This window comes from Medicago sativa, chromosome 3 (genome assembly GCF_051527215.1).
Source record: "Medicago sativa cultivar Bolivia chromosome 3, Bolivia_mono, whole genome shotgun sequence".
In the NCBI taxonomy this organism is placed as follows: Eukaryota; Viridiplantae; Streptophyta; class Magnoliopsida; order Fabales; family Fabaceae; genus Medicago; species Medicago sativa.
The window spans coordinates 86,582,816-86,601,664 of NC_140751.1; the positions used below are offsets into that span (position 1 = coordinate 86,582,816).

The window sequence follows — 18,849 nt, forward strand, 5'->3', positions numbered from 1 at the left end:
ATTATGAGAAATGTTGAAGTTTGTCAAATTTAATCTCAAGACTTTTTTACATGTTTAGGAAATGGTGTATGATTTTCAGTCGTAAGTCCCAAACAAAGGCTAAGGAGTGTGAATTGGCAGATCCAAACCTGAACAAAAACAATCCCATTTAACCTCACAAAGAAATATCACCAAGGCAGACAGCAGTTCCCCTCACTGAAGTAAAAACCATGATTGACAACACACATTAACATATGGACAAAATGCTTCATGCATTAAGGAAGGATAAAATATCACAAACATTATACTACCAATTTAGTGATGAACCATATGCTTATATTTCTTCCTACGCACGGATAACCTTCTCTGCAGGGGAAGCTTTTCATCTTTTCTTCCTAACTTATCTAAGCAGTATACAATTTTTTTAAGGGTAAGCAAAACCTGCTCACTCTCATGTCCGAATCCTTTCTCTTGGATAATCAGGATTCTTCTCAGCAGCTCAAGTAACTCACTGTCATCTTTACCAAGTCTGGCTTGAATAGACACTAAGCAGTCCAAAGCCTCCCCTGACATGCATAATATACAATCAATGTCAGTTTCATAAGGAAGAGAAAAAACAGTATGTGAATGAAACCAAACAGGATCATCTGAATAATTGCTATCTAGAGCTATTATAAACTTCAGGGTGACCATGTTTTCACGGAGGAGAAGGGAATTTTACCAACAGGAAGAGAATGATCTCCAAATGCCTTTTCACGGATGCGTAAAACCTCCAGGGCGAGTTTCTCTGCTTCTTCATCATTTTTCAAATGGTATAGTGTAGCTGCAAGTTGCAACATAGGGAAGCTGATGGACTGGTCATCAGTTCCGTTATGCTTTATCATGATTTGCAAACTTCTTCTTAGCAAATGCTCAGCCTCTGCATAATTCTTTGACCGTGTGTACGAAGTTGCGAGATTTATCATGTGTGTTGCTAAGCTGGGATGCTCCTTTCCTTTGTACCTCTCTGTAATCAATAGGCACTCCTCTAATATCTCTCTTCCTTCTTGTCCTCTTGAAGTAAGGCAATAGGAACCACAGTAAGTGTTGAGTTACATCAGCATAAAGTTTCAATAAATGAGCCTACTGTGTTCTTACTCCTCTTGGTCTTAATCTTTTGCTCCTACTACCAAGTTTATAAAGCTTACCTCCCAGAAGTATGGAGTAATTCAGCAAGATCTACCCTCATCTTTTCCATTATACTGTTCTCCGGTGACATGTAATTTGAGTCCTTCATGACCTTAAGAGCACGTTTGAATAAATGAATCGCTTCATCTGACTTCCCTGCAAAAATATATTGTATATCAATAAGTGGCTAAGCTTGATAACACACACAAAAAAAAAAAAAAAAAAAAAAAAAAAGGTAAGAAAAACCCAGGGCCTGTACTTGGACCCCATTTGAAGAGAGAACAAAAGCATCACTCCGGTAATTATGAAGTTACCTAGAGCACACTTCACTTGAGCTAGAGAGCTCATAGCCATTCCAATTCTTCCATCATTTTCTCCATATACTTTTGTGTATATGTTTAGAACCCTAGTGAAAAACAATAAATAAGAGTTAATAATAGAAAAAAGCAGAGCAACTAATACACTAAATATTGAAGGAGAAAAAAAATTAGGAAGCTTAACCTAGAAAAATGACTTTCTGCATCATTGGCTCTTTCTTCTTTCAGTAAAAGATTGCCAAGACTAAGTAAAGGTACAACCAAATCCTTACTTTCAGCACCTCTATTTGATTCCAAAAGAGTGATTACATGCTGGTATATCTTTATTGCTTTTGTTGTTTTTCCAATTGAACCAAGAGCTTTTGCCATACCCAAATGAGGCGTAACAAGAATAGTGCTATCCTTACCTAAAAGAAGAATTATAATGTGAATACCGGAATTTTGAAAAATGTGGCACAGCAATACACAGATAATTTCCTCTAAGGTATCTGTCTAGAAATGGAAAACTGTTAAAGTAGCTTCTAACTTGTTGTGCCCAATTGAAAAATGTCGGTAAATAATAACAAGAGTGCTATGGACACTCTCTTTCTAACACTCTCCCTAACACCCACTCTCTTATTGAGTGAAAACAAATCATAAACATGAAAAACATTGCTAACGGAAAAGTGCACTCACCATAAATCCTCTCCACAATGTAGACAGCCCTTTGATATGTGTCCAGTGAGTCTTCAAATTTGTTCAATGCCGCATACATATTTCCCATATGCATAAGTATTGAATCTAGATGTGGTGCATCGTCCTTTAAGGTATCAACAACTTCTTTCAACTGGGCATTAAAGACAATATATAAATCCACACCATAGAGAAAGTGGAGTGAGGCATAATTTTTTTTAGAGAGAACAACAACAGAAAGTGGTTCAAATGCACGCCAGATGCATTTTAACAACAATTTGGAACATAAAAATGTTGCAATAATGAGTTTGGTAAGTAATATAGACCAAGACAGATACAAAGAAAACTACTTCAATCCAAGAGAGTCAAAGATGTGATGCTGATAGAAAGATAGCGTGGGTGGAAGCAATCAGTCTTGTACATGAAAATATGCTTGTAAGACAAGGATTGCAGATGATTTGACTGCATATATTATTGGTGGCCGTTTATTCGTTCAAGCTTAACAAATCGTGACAAATTTGTTAACAAACAATACAAAATGAAATAAACCAACAACTGACTCCTCCTTTATTCTCATTGTACAAAAATCTGGTCCTATGATCATCCAATAAATCTGGATTCTTAAGTATTAGCTATCGAAACAGTTAAAACAACATAGAATACATTGATTACTATACTTATGATGTTGATTCTGAGACTTCAACTAATTCATACCATGCGGACACAACAAGAAATCAAAATATCAAAATTAGTACTGAAGAGTATACAAGAGAAGGGTGGAGGAAAAAAGTACCGAATTTAACAGATAACCAACATACTTCAAGTCTCCAACAGCCATGTAACCAAGTGCTAATATGTCTAAAACTGCAGCCTCCTCTATGCCTTTAGTGCCAGCATTAAGCCGCTCTTTCACCATTTCATAATTTGCATTAAGCAGGTCTATGGCATCACTTTTCTTTCCCATCTTAATCATTTTTTTCACTTCACCGAACAATTCCTCCAATTCTTTCTCAAAGTTGCTGCATCAGTGGAATGCAGAATTTGCAGAGTCAACGGATAATGTTAATCTAAGAATTAAAAATAATACTATAAGAAAGTAAAACCAATTCACACCTCTGATTATCTTCGTCGGGAGCTGAATAACTGAAACGAGCATCACTTTGTAGTCCTGTCCCTCCAAGTTCCAATGACTTCGCGAAAGATCTTGAAATGCAGAAGCTAGAAATGGTCCTAATGGGTATAATGTATAGCTTTTGATTGTAATTTTGCTTTTGATTACAAACTGAAAAGCTTATTATTCTTTTGAATTCTTGCAATGAGAGAGCATGTGGACGCTCTTTGCTCGTCCTAATAGAAGAACAGATAACATATGATTAATTTGATATCAATGCTATAAATTTTGAATTATGAACAACTATCAAGAGTTGGGTGGATTAAATAAAGCAAGAGTAAAACATATGGAATTTGAAAAGAAGGAACCTGAATCCAATGAAAGAGGGTGATGGAACAAAACAGGATGAAGCTTCCATAGCACACAAAACCTCTATAACTTCGCAAGGAACACAGAGAAGAGGATAAAGCGCCGTATTGGGCTGTGGGCTATTAAGATACTTTCCCACTTTCTCCTTTTTACTTTTTCTACCTCCCCTCTCCTCTATCAAATTCCATTTATATTTTTCACGTAGTAAAATTATTTTAATAGTAGTTAATATAAATTAAATCCGATCAAATCCAGCAAGGTTCGGGTCAAATAAAGATGAAATCGGGTTGGTCCCAAGACAAATAATAAAACCATACATTTAAAAAAATATATATAATCATTACTTTTTTTAAGGCAAAATTACACAATTAGTCCCTTAACTTAATTTTAGGTAATACTTTCGTCCTTTGTCCTTTTTTTGTAACGATTTAATCTTTTATGTTATAAAATAACAACATAGTTATCATTTTTTATGAAAAAAATAATCAAAAACTCCAAAAAAAATTCATCAAACTCATAGACAGACATAAATCTTCATCATACAAGTCTAGAAAATCAAATTTCATTGAAAAAATCTCATAAAAAATGATAAAATATTGTCATTTTATAACATAAAGGACTAAACCGTGACAAAAAAAAGATAAAGGACGAAAATGTTACCTAAAATTAAGTTAAGGGACTAATTGTGTAATTTTGCCTTTTTTTAATCATATGACAACGTTAATATTAGTTCCAACAGCTATATAATGTTTTAGTTAATAAAAAAATGCACCGCACCTATACTCCCAATAAAATGCCATTCCAGTTATATGAGGATCATCGAGACAAAGCTTCCAAACAAAATTGTAATTTCATTTGTTGATTTTAACACCCTACCATGGATCAATAGATCAACAGGTAGCAAATATTATAAACTAATATATAAAATAATATTAAAAAAAAAGTATTTTCCCATAAAATAATTGGGACGAGTAACCTGAACTCAATCCCAATTTCAACAATGTTCTTGTCTTGTCCTTTATTTTCGTCTCAGATTACTTTTTTATCGAGTCAACCCCAACTCATTATGTTAGGGTTGGGACGTGTTGCAAGATCATGACAGGTTATGTACGCCCTTAGTTGCAAGCCTAGGGTAGGTTCAGGTGGGGTTAGTGAGTTGTGTCGAAGGCATTTTACTTAGAAGGAGGAACATTTGGTGGATTGTTGTTCTCTATTGGATAATGTTTTTTTTCCTTCAAGTTAGCATATTGATAAGTGGGTCCAGAAACTTAATCCTGGTAAATGGTATTTAAAAAATAGGTCTATTTTCCTAAAAGGTTTCTTTATGCCCATGGAGACTTTATAGTAACAAGATTCCAGCAAAGGATATTTTGACTCGACAAAGATTCATTGTTATGTTATGGCAGGTATGGGAAGGAGAAAAATATGAATCATTTGTTTTTTGGATGCAATCTCTTTGGTGGTGTATGACATAATGTTCTCAAAAGGTTGGATATATTGTGTACTCTCCCTTGTAATTCATTTGAGCATGTTATTCAATTTTGTGGTTATTAGTTGTTCCACAAAAAGGTCTGTTTGAGTTTATAGTTGATTTGATTGACTTGTGTTTGAATTATCTGAAAAAGGAGAAAATTTCTCGCATTTTCTGTCTAACGAAACTGTCTTTGATGCAGTTGTTAGATAAAGTTAAGATCATTTTTTTTTGTTGCAAAGCAAAACTAAAAACAACGGAAGAGCAGAAACAGAAAAAAAAAAAAAAAAGAACATAAGCTATTGCCTAATAAAAAGGGACCCTATTTCATCTGTCCTCAACAGAGGGAGTAATAGCTCAGGAGGAGAAGAGTGAATTGTCAAGTCTACATCAGTCGAGGCTCCGAGTTTGGCCATGAAATCTGCACATTGATTGCCCTCTCTAAGAGTATGATGAAGAGTGAAATTTCTAGAGCTCATGATGTCTTTGATGTTCTAAATGAGAACCGCATAAACGTGGAACTGAGAGATATCATCCTTGATGAGATTGACAGTGAGTAGAGAATCAGAATAGCAAGTCATTTCTTCAATATTTAAGGAGATTGCCAATGTTAAACCTTGATGAAGAGTTGCTAGTTCAGCAAACAAGATGTCTTTAGAAATGGATATGAAACCCGAAAAGCTTGTTATGTAAATGCCTAAGTGGTTGCGAATAACACCACCAAATCCTGTGCAAATAGGAACACCGATGCAGCTTCCGTCGACATTCAAAATGGTGCCAACATAATTGTTACTGTAAGATCATTGTTTGATGGTGGATAAAAGTTAAGAAATTATGAATGTCTTCTAAATTAATTTTGTGGTTGAATAACTCTTCTACTTGACTTGGTTATTTAGCCTTTTCATTTTTTAACTTAGTATCCTGAACTTTTGTAATATTTCCTTTTAAACACATCATGTGCTTGAAAAGTATTAAATATATATGTATGACATATACAAGAAATACTAGAGTAACTTAACCCTTAATAATATTTCCATTTCTCTCATTTATTCAATATATATTATGTTGAACTTTTAAAATGGTATATTTAAAATTGAATATGTGTAAAACTAGATGAAGATTTTTAAATATGATAGAAATATCATTAAAAATTATTATATTATATCATAGTGGTATTTGTACTAAATAAAATAATAATATAATTTTACCTTCATATATTTCATTGTCAAAATTATGTGCGATGAATTACATAATTATTTAAATATTTTTCAATAGATTCGGCTATTATATGTTCATAAAATTCCTTCGACCGAGAAGATCAAAGACAAAAGGTGTTGCAAATGGCACAACACATACAACCACACCATGATTAATCATGTTGTCTTAAAAAAAACTATTTAAAAAGCTATTAATGATGGAATGTTTAAATTAGTCGATAAAAGGATGATATAGATGGTCATTGATAATGATCATTTCCAAGTCATGGAAATGACCATGATATCATTCTCTAAAACCATAGTTTAGAACACCTTGGAAAAAGGTGGTGAAGCAGGTTTGACACCCTAAATCTAGATCAGCCAAATTCATACAAGAAGATAAATAAACTGATAAAGCCATTGTAAAAGAATAATGTATGGCGTCATTAGAGATCATAGTCAAGAATAATGGAGATCTAGTAGCCCGATGAATATATCCTCCACATAAGTTCAAAAAGGATAAGGAATGATGAATCAGAAGGCATGTGAAACAACGCAACTGGTGGCGACTCTTACCAGAACTCGAAAGAGGAGGCATCAGATGAGCTAATCCTTAGAAAAGATGTACAAACTCTGCAACTAATTTCCAAGGTTCAGATCCAGAGAGAAAAATAGATCTCATTGTCTAAATTATTGGAAGCTCTTGACAGAGTCTTTCCTTTATTTGAGGTTGAAGATCCACCCATTAAAAAGGGTGTGATCCTTGATGAGTCAAATACTAATGATCAGATACCAAAAAAATAATATTTTGATGATACTGTTGATATCCCATAATCAGACATTCATGGGTCAAAACATATAGGCAAAGATGCATATCATCAACAAACTTTCCCATATATAGTTGAGTACGAAAATATGGTTGCATCATCTAAATTTTGGAATGGGTGAATAAAAGTGTGGTGGCTGCCCATAATACAAGAAGGACTCAATGTTGGATATCCTATTTAAGGACTATATTGGTAGCATCATAGAAGACAAGACACCATTGACTTAATCTCTTTGAATTCAATGAAAGCAATCTTCATCGGAAGGAGCTTGAAGGTGATAAATTTGTTGAAGACACTAAGGATAACACATTATCTAGAGAAAAAGAAATTAAGACATGTTATTCTAAAATTCCACATAAGACGCGGTCGAACATCTTAAGCCTCTATATATTCATAAAAGCTTCTATTGATGGTAAGATGTTTAGTGAGTTTTTGTAGATGATGGTGTTGTCTTAAATGTTATGCAACTTCTAACATTAAATAAGTTATATAAAAACATGGAGTACTTCATCTCCATCAAGGTGAAAATGGCTACCTTCATGGGAAAAGCATCTAATGCATTTGGAATTTTGATAGTCGATGATATTGTAGTGGGATCAAAGGAATTGATATTTTTTTTTGTCATAGATGACAAGATTTTGTATTCTATCACAGATGACAAGGCTCTGTATTCTATCACCTAAGTCCCATCAGTGTTCCTAATACGAAGTATGAGCATTGGATGCCTACAACATTGCTGACGAAGGCTTCCAACTAAAAGCTCAAGCTGAACTACGTCCTTTTGATGAGGTTCTTGACAAATAGTTCCCCCTTCAAAACTTCTAAGCCTCCCTCACATGCATTTAAACATAAAGGAGATAATTCTAGATAACAAACGAGGAAGGTGGAAGTTAGCTATGAACAATCTGATGACTTCAGCTAAAGATATTTTCTATCAGAAAATCAAAGTGTATACTTGCTTTGTAAAGAACCTTAGTGGTTTTCTTTATATTTAGATTCAATAATACATATTATTTCCTTTATTTTGTCAATTAATAAAAAAAAGGCGACCATTGATGCATTATTTATGGTGCAACTATGTTTGTTTAGGATAAACTGAGGATATACATGAAATCTCACAGAATATTCTTTAAAGAAATTTGAAAAAAATATATAAAAGATTTCATGTTCCAACAATTCACCTGCATTTTACTTTTAACATAATACACGAACATATCGATCAACAAAGTAATATTGTGTACAAAGAAATGTTCTAAAATATCCAACTTCTAACCATAACTATTACAGTAACAAAATTATTTTACAGTTGACATAAATACAAAAATGTATTTATGATGATGTGTACTGTTATTGTTCATAATGTATCAAGATACTTTTATTGCTTATGATATGTACATTTTATTTATCATGTAACGGAAAACAAAATTGAATATAGTCACTCATTGGTTTATCATAGTGTATATTGAAGTACTTGACAAGTTATAAGAGAAATATCATGTTCAAAATTTAATTAAACAATATTATGCACAAGATAGAGTTTTAAATTAGTTATACGTTAGAACTTGTGGAGCTTGAGTTATATCTAATGATAACGTAACTACATTTCTATGTAAAGTTTAGTTTATGTTTTTTTGTCAACCCTTCGGTTCATAGGGAAATATGGTCGTAATAATCCAAAGTTCAACCGAGATATTAGTAAAGTTTGACCGATAATTCTTTGTCATGTTTTTAAATATAATTTAATAGAAATCATTTTAGTCACTATAATTCTATATATAATTTTATCTAGTTTGTGTTCGAATTTAGGTTTTTTAAAAAAGATTTGTGAATCTAGCTAAATGTGACATATCCATTTATTGCTCATTAACTCGTAACACAATTAAATGCGACATACCCTTTTTATAAGCATTTACTGACATTCTTTTACTTATATATAAAAAAGGGAAATGGTAAATTGTGCCTAAGGGCACAAGATAAAGATCTTAAAATAGAATTAAACAATAAATATTGTATTGAAAAGATAAATTATTAAGCTTTTAAGGTTATGAATGCACAATTTTCAAAATTAAATTTCTTTATTTAGTTTCTTATCTTGTGCCCTTGGGCACAAGTTAACAAGACCCATAAAAAATTGATAGTACAATTATCATGTATACTTTGTGCGTTACTATTAGAAGTTAATTTCCTATCATTGACCATTGTAATATTACAATAAACAAATCTCATTGGACCATGTTTATAATTGCATATTCTTGAATCACATCTATGAAATTTCAAGAGTTAAAAGCAAAGATGAACAAAAGATACAACGAAACAACCATTGAATACTAGAATTACAATGTTGTTTACAAACATGTGTTCTAAAATTATGTATTGTTATTTCTCACAATATCTTTATCCTAAATACATTATGAAGAATTGTAAATATGTAACTATTATGACAAACTTATTTTTCAGTTTACATAAACATAACAATATCTTTATCCTAATACGTATTGTTATTTCTCACAAGTTATCAAGATATTTCTGAAGAATTTTTCATGTGAAATTGATGAGAAATGAATGGATAAGTCACATTTAACTAGATTAGTAAATTGTTTTTAAAAAAACTAAATTTAAACATAAACTAAATAAAATTTTATATAGATATTTTTTAGAGGAAACTTTATATATCATTGTAATTACTAAAATCCATCAACTTAGATCGTTAAAAAAATACTAAATTAAAACTAAAACTATAATTTATTTAGAAATGTAGTTATACAATTACCGGATATAACTCAAGCCGTAGAGATTTTAATATATAATTAATCTAACAACACTAAATTTGCATAAACCTTGTCTTGTGAAAAATATTATTCAATTAAATTTTGGATTTAGTGTTTCACTTGTAACCTATAATTACATCAATATATCATATGGTAAACGAAGGAATGATCATATTCAGTTTTGTTTCCAATTACATAATTAAGAAAATATACATTTCGTGATAAAGATATTTGTTGTATTTTTTTTTTTTGAGGAAAATATTGTTGTATTTATGTCAACTGTAAAATAAGTTTGTTACTCTAATAATTATAGGTATATTTTATAGATTTTAAAACACGTCGTTATAGATAGCATATATTATTTGTAGTATTTAATGGTTGTCTCATTGTATCTTTATAATGTATATAATTTTTCACAAGTCAAACAACTGTTAATCATAATCATTATACTTTCAGACAATGCTTCTGCATCTTCAAATGTTCTATGCTTAATGCACAACTATCTCTTTTTGTCTCGTTTCTTTTCAGAGTTAACACTACAACTAGAAAAAGAATGGAATTTTGGGATTTAATCATTGCAAATAACACGAAATGAAATAAACACAATGATAGGTGAAAGTAATAATTAAAAAACACAATTGATTAAAGGACAAAATTATAAGGAACATAATTTGTACCTTATAATTTTGTCATATGATATGTATTGTAGTTTGTGTTTCTACTTAATTGAAGTTAACTATGAAAATATTATTTTAGAATATTGACTTAGTTGTAGTTAAATTTGTGATGGGTAGTTTTGCTAAGGATTCCGCCCCTCATAAAGCCCCAATCAAACATCCATTTTTTTTAGAATAAAAAAATATGTACCGGTTTCACTTGGAAGATTGGAGAAGTATATCCAAACGCATGGCCCAGTTTGTGTTTCTATTCCTTGGCTCTTTGAGATGGGCGAATTAAGAGGGGTAAGTATTTTTTTCTTTAAGTAAAAATTTATGGTCTGTTTATTACAGACTAAGATAAAAATGAGCTCTTAATATTACCATTTAAATTAATTAATTTTTTACCACAATTATAGACTAGAGTTTGCAAAGGACCAACTAATCCTAAGGAGGCCTTCAAGAATATAAAAGAACTTGCTTGGCATGTGTTAGTTGTTGTTGGTATTGGAGTCAAATCTGAGAATGATAAGGTGAGATATTGGCTTAGAAATTCCCATGGAGTGAAGTGGGGGGATGGAGGGTATGGAAAATTCAGTCAAAAGATCATGTTTGGACGTTTGTCGCTAATCAATGGAGGTGTGGCACCTGCAATAATATGGTGGCTCGTATTTTTTTTTTCAAATAAAGTTTCTATTTCTTCATTGTTCCAATTAACAAGGTGCAACCCCTTAGCAATGCTCCTCAATATTGATTCAACATGAGATTTTACCAACAAATGTACTTCAATAAAAAGTAGATTACAAATATGCAATAGTTGTATAAATTAATAATAGGAAATAAGAAAGACTTCAAAAGCAATAATACCTCTGTATAATCGTTTGCCTTGTTGTTCAAGTATATAGCAAAATTAACACAAACATCTCTAACTTTAGGTTGACAACATTGAGTGACACATTTATAAACAGTTTTGACAAACATTATTCCACTATTTCCCTCTTCAATCTAAAAGTTACAAATATAATTTATGAACATGATATTCAAGCACACCTAATAAGAAAATATCATAATTATTAAACACCTATTGCATATCTCACTCTTATTAAAAAAAAATTGTAGTGTTATTTAGTGTATCCATTTCATGTCTAGATGTATATAAGCAATAAATGTATCTAATAATTTGAACACGAGCTTATGTTTAGGGTTAATGTATCTAATAATGGCTTTTGGATCCGTGGAGCTTTGTTTTCTTGGCCATGGATACCATAATAGCTTGGAGAAGACATCTAAATAAGTCTCAAAAGAAAATCTCTACTATAAGATTAGTGTCGTATTGTGACAATTTGTTGAACCAAACATTTTAGCAAATTTCAGAACTTTCAAGAAGTGTATCTCTTTTTGGAAGAAGACTTAAATTGTATGATTTTGCATACAAATTAGTTTCTCTTAAACAATCACATCATGACATGTTCACGTATGTTTATGAAGAGCCCCTTATACAATTTTGTTTTGCTTATTGTTTTGCAAAAGACACTCAAAAATAAATGATTATCCTCATATTCAATTCACTTTTGGTATCTAAGTTTATATTGTAAATTAAGATGGGTGATGATTGGTTTGAGTAGATAATTTAATCAAGTTTTCTCCTAGTTTCACACAATACCCCTTGGCGTGGTCTTTAACATACAAGCTTATTTTGACAATATAAAACTATGAGTGAACTTTTCATTTCAATTTTTTTTTCTGTTTTGTTATACGCATAAAACTCATTTTAGCCTTAATTTGACTTGATTTTAGTACACAGCCAATGTAGATTGCACTACTTTGATGGATCCCAATTTTTATAAATAAGTATATTTTCACTTTTTAAAACTAGTCGTAGACAGTTGAACCATTTTTGTATCAATTACAAATTTTGGTCTTATAACTCACTTGTTAAGGCCTTAAACCCAAAATTTTGCTTCAATGAGATCCATTCCAGGTTCAATTATAGTCGCCCTATTCAATTGATATTTTGCAGTAAAATTATAGTAAACATGAGAAAGGAAATTGTATAAGAAAACCTTATCTCAAAATCTATTCTACTTAGAAAGTAATAATGATTGGAAGTTATAATAAAATAATGTTGTCCTCATACACTAGTATTTTAATTAACTTGCAATAAGTATTTGGTATCTCCCACTTGGTATCTAAATACTACTTAGAAATTAATAAATATTGGAAGTTGTAAGCATTGTAAGATATAATAAAATGATTTTGTTCTCATACACCAGTATTTTAATTAGTTTGCAATAAATATCTGGTATCTCCCACTTGATATTTAAATAAAAAATGCACGACATGATATGACGTGTAATACACACAACATATATTCCACATTGAGAAAATTTTAGATTTTCAATTTTATTTAAATTAAAGGCACGTGAGTATTGTGCGATTTCGTTGGTGCAATATGTCGTTCACAATAGCATGACTCAAATTTTACTATATTACATCTACACCAGGTGCAATGCAATCCAATATGCGTGACATATAAATGGTTCTTCTTTGGCATGGGAGGCAACCCTTAAGTTTATTTCAGTCATTTATTTTACATAGCTACTCCATCTCATAATTCTTTACTTTTATTGTTTGCTAACTCGCGACTAGACTAATTGTTTTTACATGAACTGCATAACCTTTCCTTTTCAAAAAATTTCAAAATTTTTGTTTTAGTCTTGGAGAATTATTCCAACCATTAACAACAGAGGGTTAGCTTACTTCTGAAGTTCAATAGCACGATAACTTTTGAGACTTGCTACAGAAGATACTTAGAAAAGGTCACCATTACAATTCTGTATAGAACAAAAGGTGGAGATTTTCAGGCAAATATATTTCTAGTGTTTAATATTTTTTCTTTCATGAGTGTACCATGTGAATTGTTATTTTTGCTCAAAATTTTGGTTGTTCTCTACGGACTATCGGTTATATTGTCATACACACGAGATCTTTGTTTCAGTACCTAGAGCCTTTTTCAAGCCACCCTGATTTATTGCTATATCCTTTGTGAAACCACATTGAGCCTCCATGCATTATTTATTTCTTGGTTACTTATGTGAATTAAATCATGTCACAAGTTTTGAAACCTATAATGTCATATTTGTTTGATTTCTCTGGAGTTAGATAAATTAGTGAAATACTTGTCTTGATTTAAAATTAAGTATGAGGTTGCTCTTTGAAATTAGAAACATCTTAAGTTTGGGGTGGAGTACCGGTAGAACTTGGTTATCAAAAGAAAAAGGGAAAAAAATGTAGATAAAACATCAAAATGATGGTCTAAAAAAAAATAGAAAATCAAGAGCCAAAAACAAAAGTTTAGTCTCTTGAAAGAAAAAAGAAAAAAAAAGGTAATTCTATTAGTACCCATTTCTCTTGACTGGCACAAAAGCTAGTACGTCATAAACATTGGCTGTGACATTGTGAATGAAAGTTATAGGTTGGAAGAAAAGTATTTCAAGTAAGGAATCTTTAGGAACTAACGCCAAATTGTTTGTTAGCCTACTTTCTTAAATATATCCCACCTTAACCTAAGTCATGTTATAACCTTGAAAAGACCTCTATATGCATGTATGATAATATGTACCTCGAATGTCTGTTTATAATTACTTCAATCTCATAGCAAGGTACAATCACATGACGAATGAAGGGTGGAAAATGTCTTAACCAACCCTACTGACTTTAGGATGTAGATACTTGTATCTTTGAATTGTAAGTGGTTGAAAGTAAGAGTATCTTCTCTAAGCCTGTCTCGCTTGCATGGAAGTGGTAAGCTAGTCAAGTCTAGAAGTGGGAAGAGTTACAATCTGAGCACAATCTCCAAAAAGGTATGTTTCTCTTCTTAAATTCATGTAAATCCTAACTTCTTGCTATTATGTTGCTTGAGGACAAGCAACGGTTTACGTTTGGGGTTGTGGTAACGGAACATCATATGATATTTTAGACTATGTTTTTAGTTATTATCTTTGCATTTGAAGGCAAATAAGATGTTATGCAGAGGAGTTGTCAATGGTTTGAGGAAAAATTGTATTGTTTTCATTCGAGTCGTTATAATTCACTTTTATCGTAAATCATGCAACTCCACAGGTGTTTTGAGTCTTTTTAGTGAGAAATCATGTAAATCGGCAAAACAAGACATCACGTGAAAGATCAATGATATGATGATTGAAGATCAATGGTTCCTGGAAGATTTTTGAAGACAATACAAGATGAGGAAAATTCGTTTCAAGACGGAAGAACGATCGAAAAAAGGACAAAAATTGCAAAATTTGCACTGGAGCTGATGTCCCATGTTCCCCTTTACATCAGAAAGCCTTGGCTACTGCCTCATACGCCCTTGCGCCTCACTCCATGCACCTTGTGCGTGTGTAGTGGTCAGGAGGCGCTTTTTACTTGTTTTCCAAGCTGATTTTAGTCGTAAACCCCTATTAACTTTCTCTTAACCCCTAAGTAATGATGCACTATAAATAGAGACTCTTGCACACACTTTAATCCATTCACAAAACTAGTGGTACAAGGCAAGGGTCAAACATCAGGAGCTTCAAGGCAGATGATCTTCATCCTCCTCTTGTTCTGTCTAGGGTATGTTTTTATATTGTTTTGTAATGATTCATGTTGTCATGTGCAACTAAACCTCTCTCGATTAGGGTTCTAAGATTAGCCTCTTCTTATTTGTTGGATTCAATTAATAAATTTTTCATTTAGTTTATGTTTCGATTGTCAAATTTAATTTGTATATGTCTGGTCTCTAATGCTTTTTCATCGAAAATCCGAAACGGTAATCTTTAAAACTGATCTCTAGATGGATTATAGGATTGACAACCCTACTTTCGTCCGATCCTGACAGTAGTAAGTTGCTTATTTTCTTAATTAAATTCTTTTAATGGAATCTAAGTATGAATTCAGGATTTTAACTCATCTTAAAGGAACGCCCCAATTGTAACTGGTTGAATTGCGAGAATATTAAATAAAACTTCCATTGATACATTACAAGGTCTTAACTCTACTTTCTTAAATCAAATAGACGGGACATAAACTAATGATTTACCAAGTTAATTCCAACAAAGATGGAAGGGGGATTCAAGGATTCCATAATCATTGTTACACACCTGAATCAAACCAACCTAATCTCGAATTGAGCAGGGCAATTTAATCCTCCAACCCTTTTATTCTCTTTTCTTCATTTACTTTCAAATAAGTTCCGCTAATTACCGAGTTGAACGACAATCTCTGTGAAGACCATAAACTTACTATTTTATTCCTTGTTACGATTTGACGCACTTGCCAATAATTTTCCTTTCGTCCATCAAAATTTTTGCACCAATAATTGCCTTTTTGCCAAAAAGTGCCTACACCTGACTCATTGCGTGGCTCTTCAATAGATAGAATGTGATACTTAATAATACATACATATTGATTACCCTTAGCGAATGACTAAATTTGGATTTAGATAAAAATAATTACGTGCTAAGAATCAATCCACACGTTTGGAAAAGTTGAAGTTCAAATTTAACAATGTCAATATCAACAATTCAGCGATTATCACTGTAGTTTAAGTACCCATTGTTTTACAAAACAAATCTTCATTTACTACAAATGGAAGCAGTTTACAAGCTTCTTCAAAGGGTTTCATTAGAAGTTTTTCAATTGTCCACCTATCAAGTGAAGGTTGTTAGCTGAAATCATATAAATTTTGTTGAACTTTTACAGACTACAAATATGAATTGCACAGCAAAAATTGTCAACGTTCATTGATTTATAACATTTAGCTTCTTACACGTCGAGTATATATTTTATATCATTTTTTTGGTGAGTTATATATTTTATATCTTTAACAGTCTGTTGCATTTATGTATTTTAGATTGTGCATACTTAATTTCTTCCTATTTTTTTTTCTTGTGCTAATTTTGTCTAGTGCAAAATAATAAATTTACACTTTTAGTATATAATCCATATCTTTAACACAATTCGTTGCATTTATGTATTTTTTTTTTGGCTTTCGCACCGGTTTCCGACCCATCAAAGGTGGGTGACTAATCCGGCTCATGCGTAGAGGCATGCGCACTGATCAAGCGTTGTTCCCCCTGAAAATTGCATTTATGTATTTTAGATTGTGCACAATTAATTTTTCTATTTAATTTTCTGCTAATTTTGTTTAGTACAAAGTAATAAAAATAAATCCCTAGTGATACCACATAAATTTGATCTTTATAAAATATATCCTATTTTTTGTTAAGAGTTTTATTAAGAAATATAATGAAGTAGCACCAATATTTGCAGAAGAGTTTTATGATGAATTGAGTGATGCATGAAACTTACTTGATCATGAAGGCAATACACACGTCATTAATTTCAACAAGGGTTAAATATGTTTTTGGCCCCTATAAATATAACAACTTTTCGTTTTAGTCCCTCTAAAATTTTCCTTCAACTTTTAGTCCTTATAAAATTTTCAATCACTACTTTTGGTCCCTGTTTTTAATTAATTTTTGGGTTAATTATGTTTCTAGTCCCTATAAAATAGCGACCTTGTAAGTTTAGTCCCTACTTAATTTTAATAGCATTTTTAGTCCCTATAAAAAAAAATTACTTATAATTTTAATCCCTGCTAAAACAAAGTTTGATTAATTATCCTTAAACTCTTAAATTTTTGAACGATTTTTTTGAGACAAGATTAGAACACTATGAAAGGTTCGTTTACTAAAATTTAGAATTTTCTGACATGAAATGAATTAAATATGAATTTTTTAAAACGACAAAAGTTAAAGATAAAAAGTAATAAAATCTGGATGTAGAAATCAAATTTTGCGATAATTTTTTGCGGACGAACTTTTAGTAATGTTCTAAACATGTCTGCAAAAAATTGTTCAAAAATTTAAGAGTTTAAGCATAAATTAAACAAATTTGAATTGAGTAGGGACTAATACTCAGTGCAGAAAAACAAAATTAGGGACTAAAAATGCTATTAAAATTAAGTAGGGACTAGACTTACAAGGTCGCTATTTTACAGGGACTAGAAACATAATTAACCCTTAATTTTTTGTATTTTTTTAATGAAATTGTGCAGATATGTGTATAATATTGTAAAAATAATTCTAGAAAAAAATAATTTTTTTTAACAAAACACAAATTAAATATGAATTTTTAACCATCAAAAATAAAAAAATTCATATTAAATTCATGTTTTGGTAAAAAAATTCTAATTTTTTTGGGAGAGATACTTATAAGGGTTAAATATGTTTTTGGTCCCTGTAAAATTGCGACCTTCTAAGTTTAGTCCTTACTTAATTTTAATAGCTTTTTTAATCCCTACAAAAAAAATTTACTTATAATTTTAGTCCCTGGTAAAATAAATTTTGTTTAATTATCCTTGAACTCTTAAATTTTTTAACGATTCTTTTTATACAAGTTTAGAACACTATGACAGGTTCATTTACTAAAATCTATAATTTTTTAACATGAAATAAATTAAATATGAATTTTTTAAAACAACAAAAGTTTAAGATATAAGTAACAAAAATATGGACGTAGAAATCAAATTTTTGCGATATTTTTTTCGGAGGACCTTTTAATAACGTTCTTAACACGCCTGTAAAAAATTGTTGAAAAACTTAAGAGTTTAAGCATAAATTAAACAAATTTGGATTGAGTAAGGACTAATATTGAGTGCAGAAATTTTTTGTAGGGATTAAAAATGCTATTAAAATTATGTAAGGACTAAACTTACAAGGTCGCAATTTTGTAGGGACCAAAAACATAATTAACCCTACTTATAATATTATGAATTTTCCTGCAAAATTTTATTCAAAAATATAAATTCTACATATGATTTTACTTTAAAAGAGGGACCAAAAGTAGTGATTAAAAATTTTATAGGAACTAAAAGTTGAAGGAAATTTTTTGAGGGACTAAAACGAAAAAATTGATATATTTATAGGGACTAAAAACATATTTAACCCATTTCAACAAAGACTCCAATCACCCACTTTTCACTGGCGATGGTTTGGCATCAGAGTTTTATGGATTTCTTGGTGGTCAAGAAACAAATTTTAACTACCTATTTGAGACACAGTATGAATTACCTATTCTTTGGAAACACACTAGAATTCCCAACTCCTTTTTTTCTTGGGGAAAGGGCTCAAGTATTACAGAGAGGTAAATATAGTTTGACAAAAAATTGTTCCACAAATTAAAATTAAGTTCTTGTGAATAATTCATCTTTGGCGGAGCTCATAAACCACTAAAGTTCAATTGTTTAGTTAATCTCCAACTCGCTTTCCA

General features: G+C 31.1%; 1 protein-coding gene across 1 annotated transcript; it reads right to left on the reverse strand.

The window, feature by feature from the left end:
- Positions 1-129: 129 nt before the first annotated feature.
- LOC146941361 (Tetratricopeptide repeat (TPR)-like superfamily protein) lies at positions 130-3,692 on the reverse strand. Its single transcript, XM_085755126.1, has 9 exons — positions 3,615-3,692; positions 3,249-3,482; positions 2,929-3,154; positions 2,139-2,289; positions 1,648-1,870; positions 1,461-1,552; positions 1,167-1,302; positions 701-1,032; positions 130-545 (listed from the first exon to the last, which is right to left on the reverse strand). Exons 1-9 carry the CDS (start codon positions 3,662-3,664, stop codon positions 295-297), a joined length of 1,695 nt encoding a protein of 564 aa, XP_085611252.1. The 5' UTR covers positions 3,665-3,692; the 3' UTR covers positions 130-294.
- Positions 3,693-18,849: the final 15,157 nt, after the last annotated feature.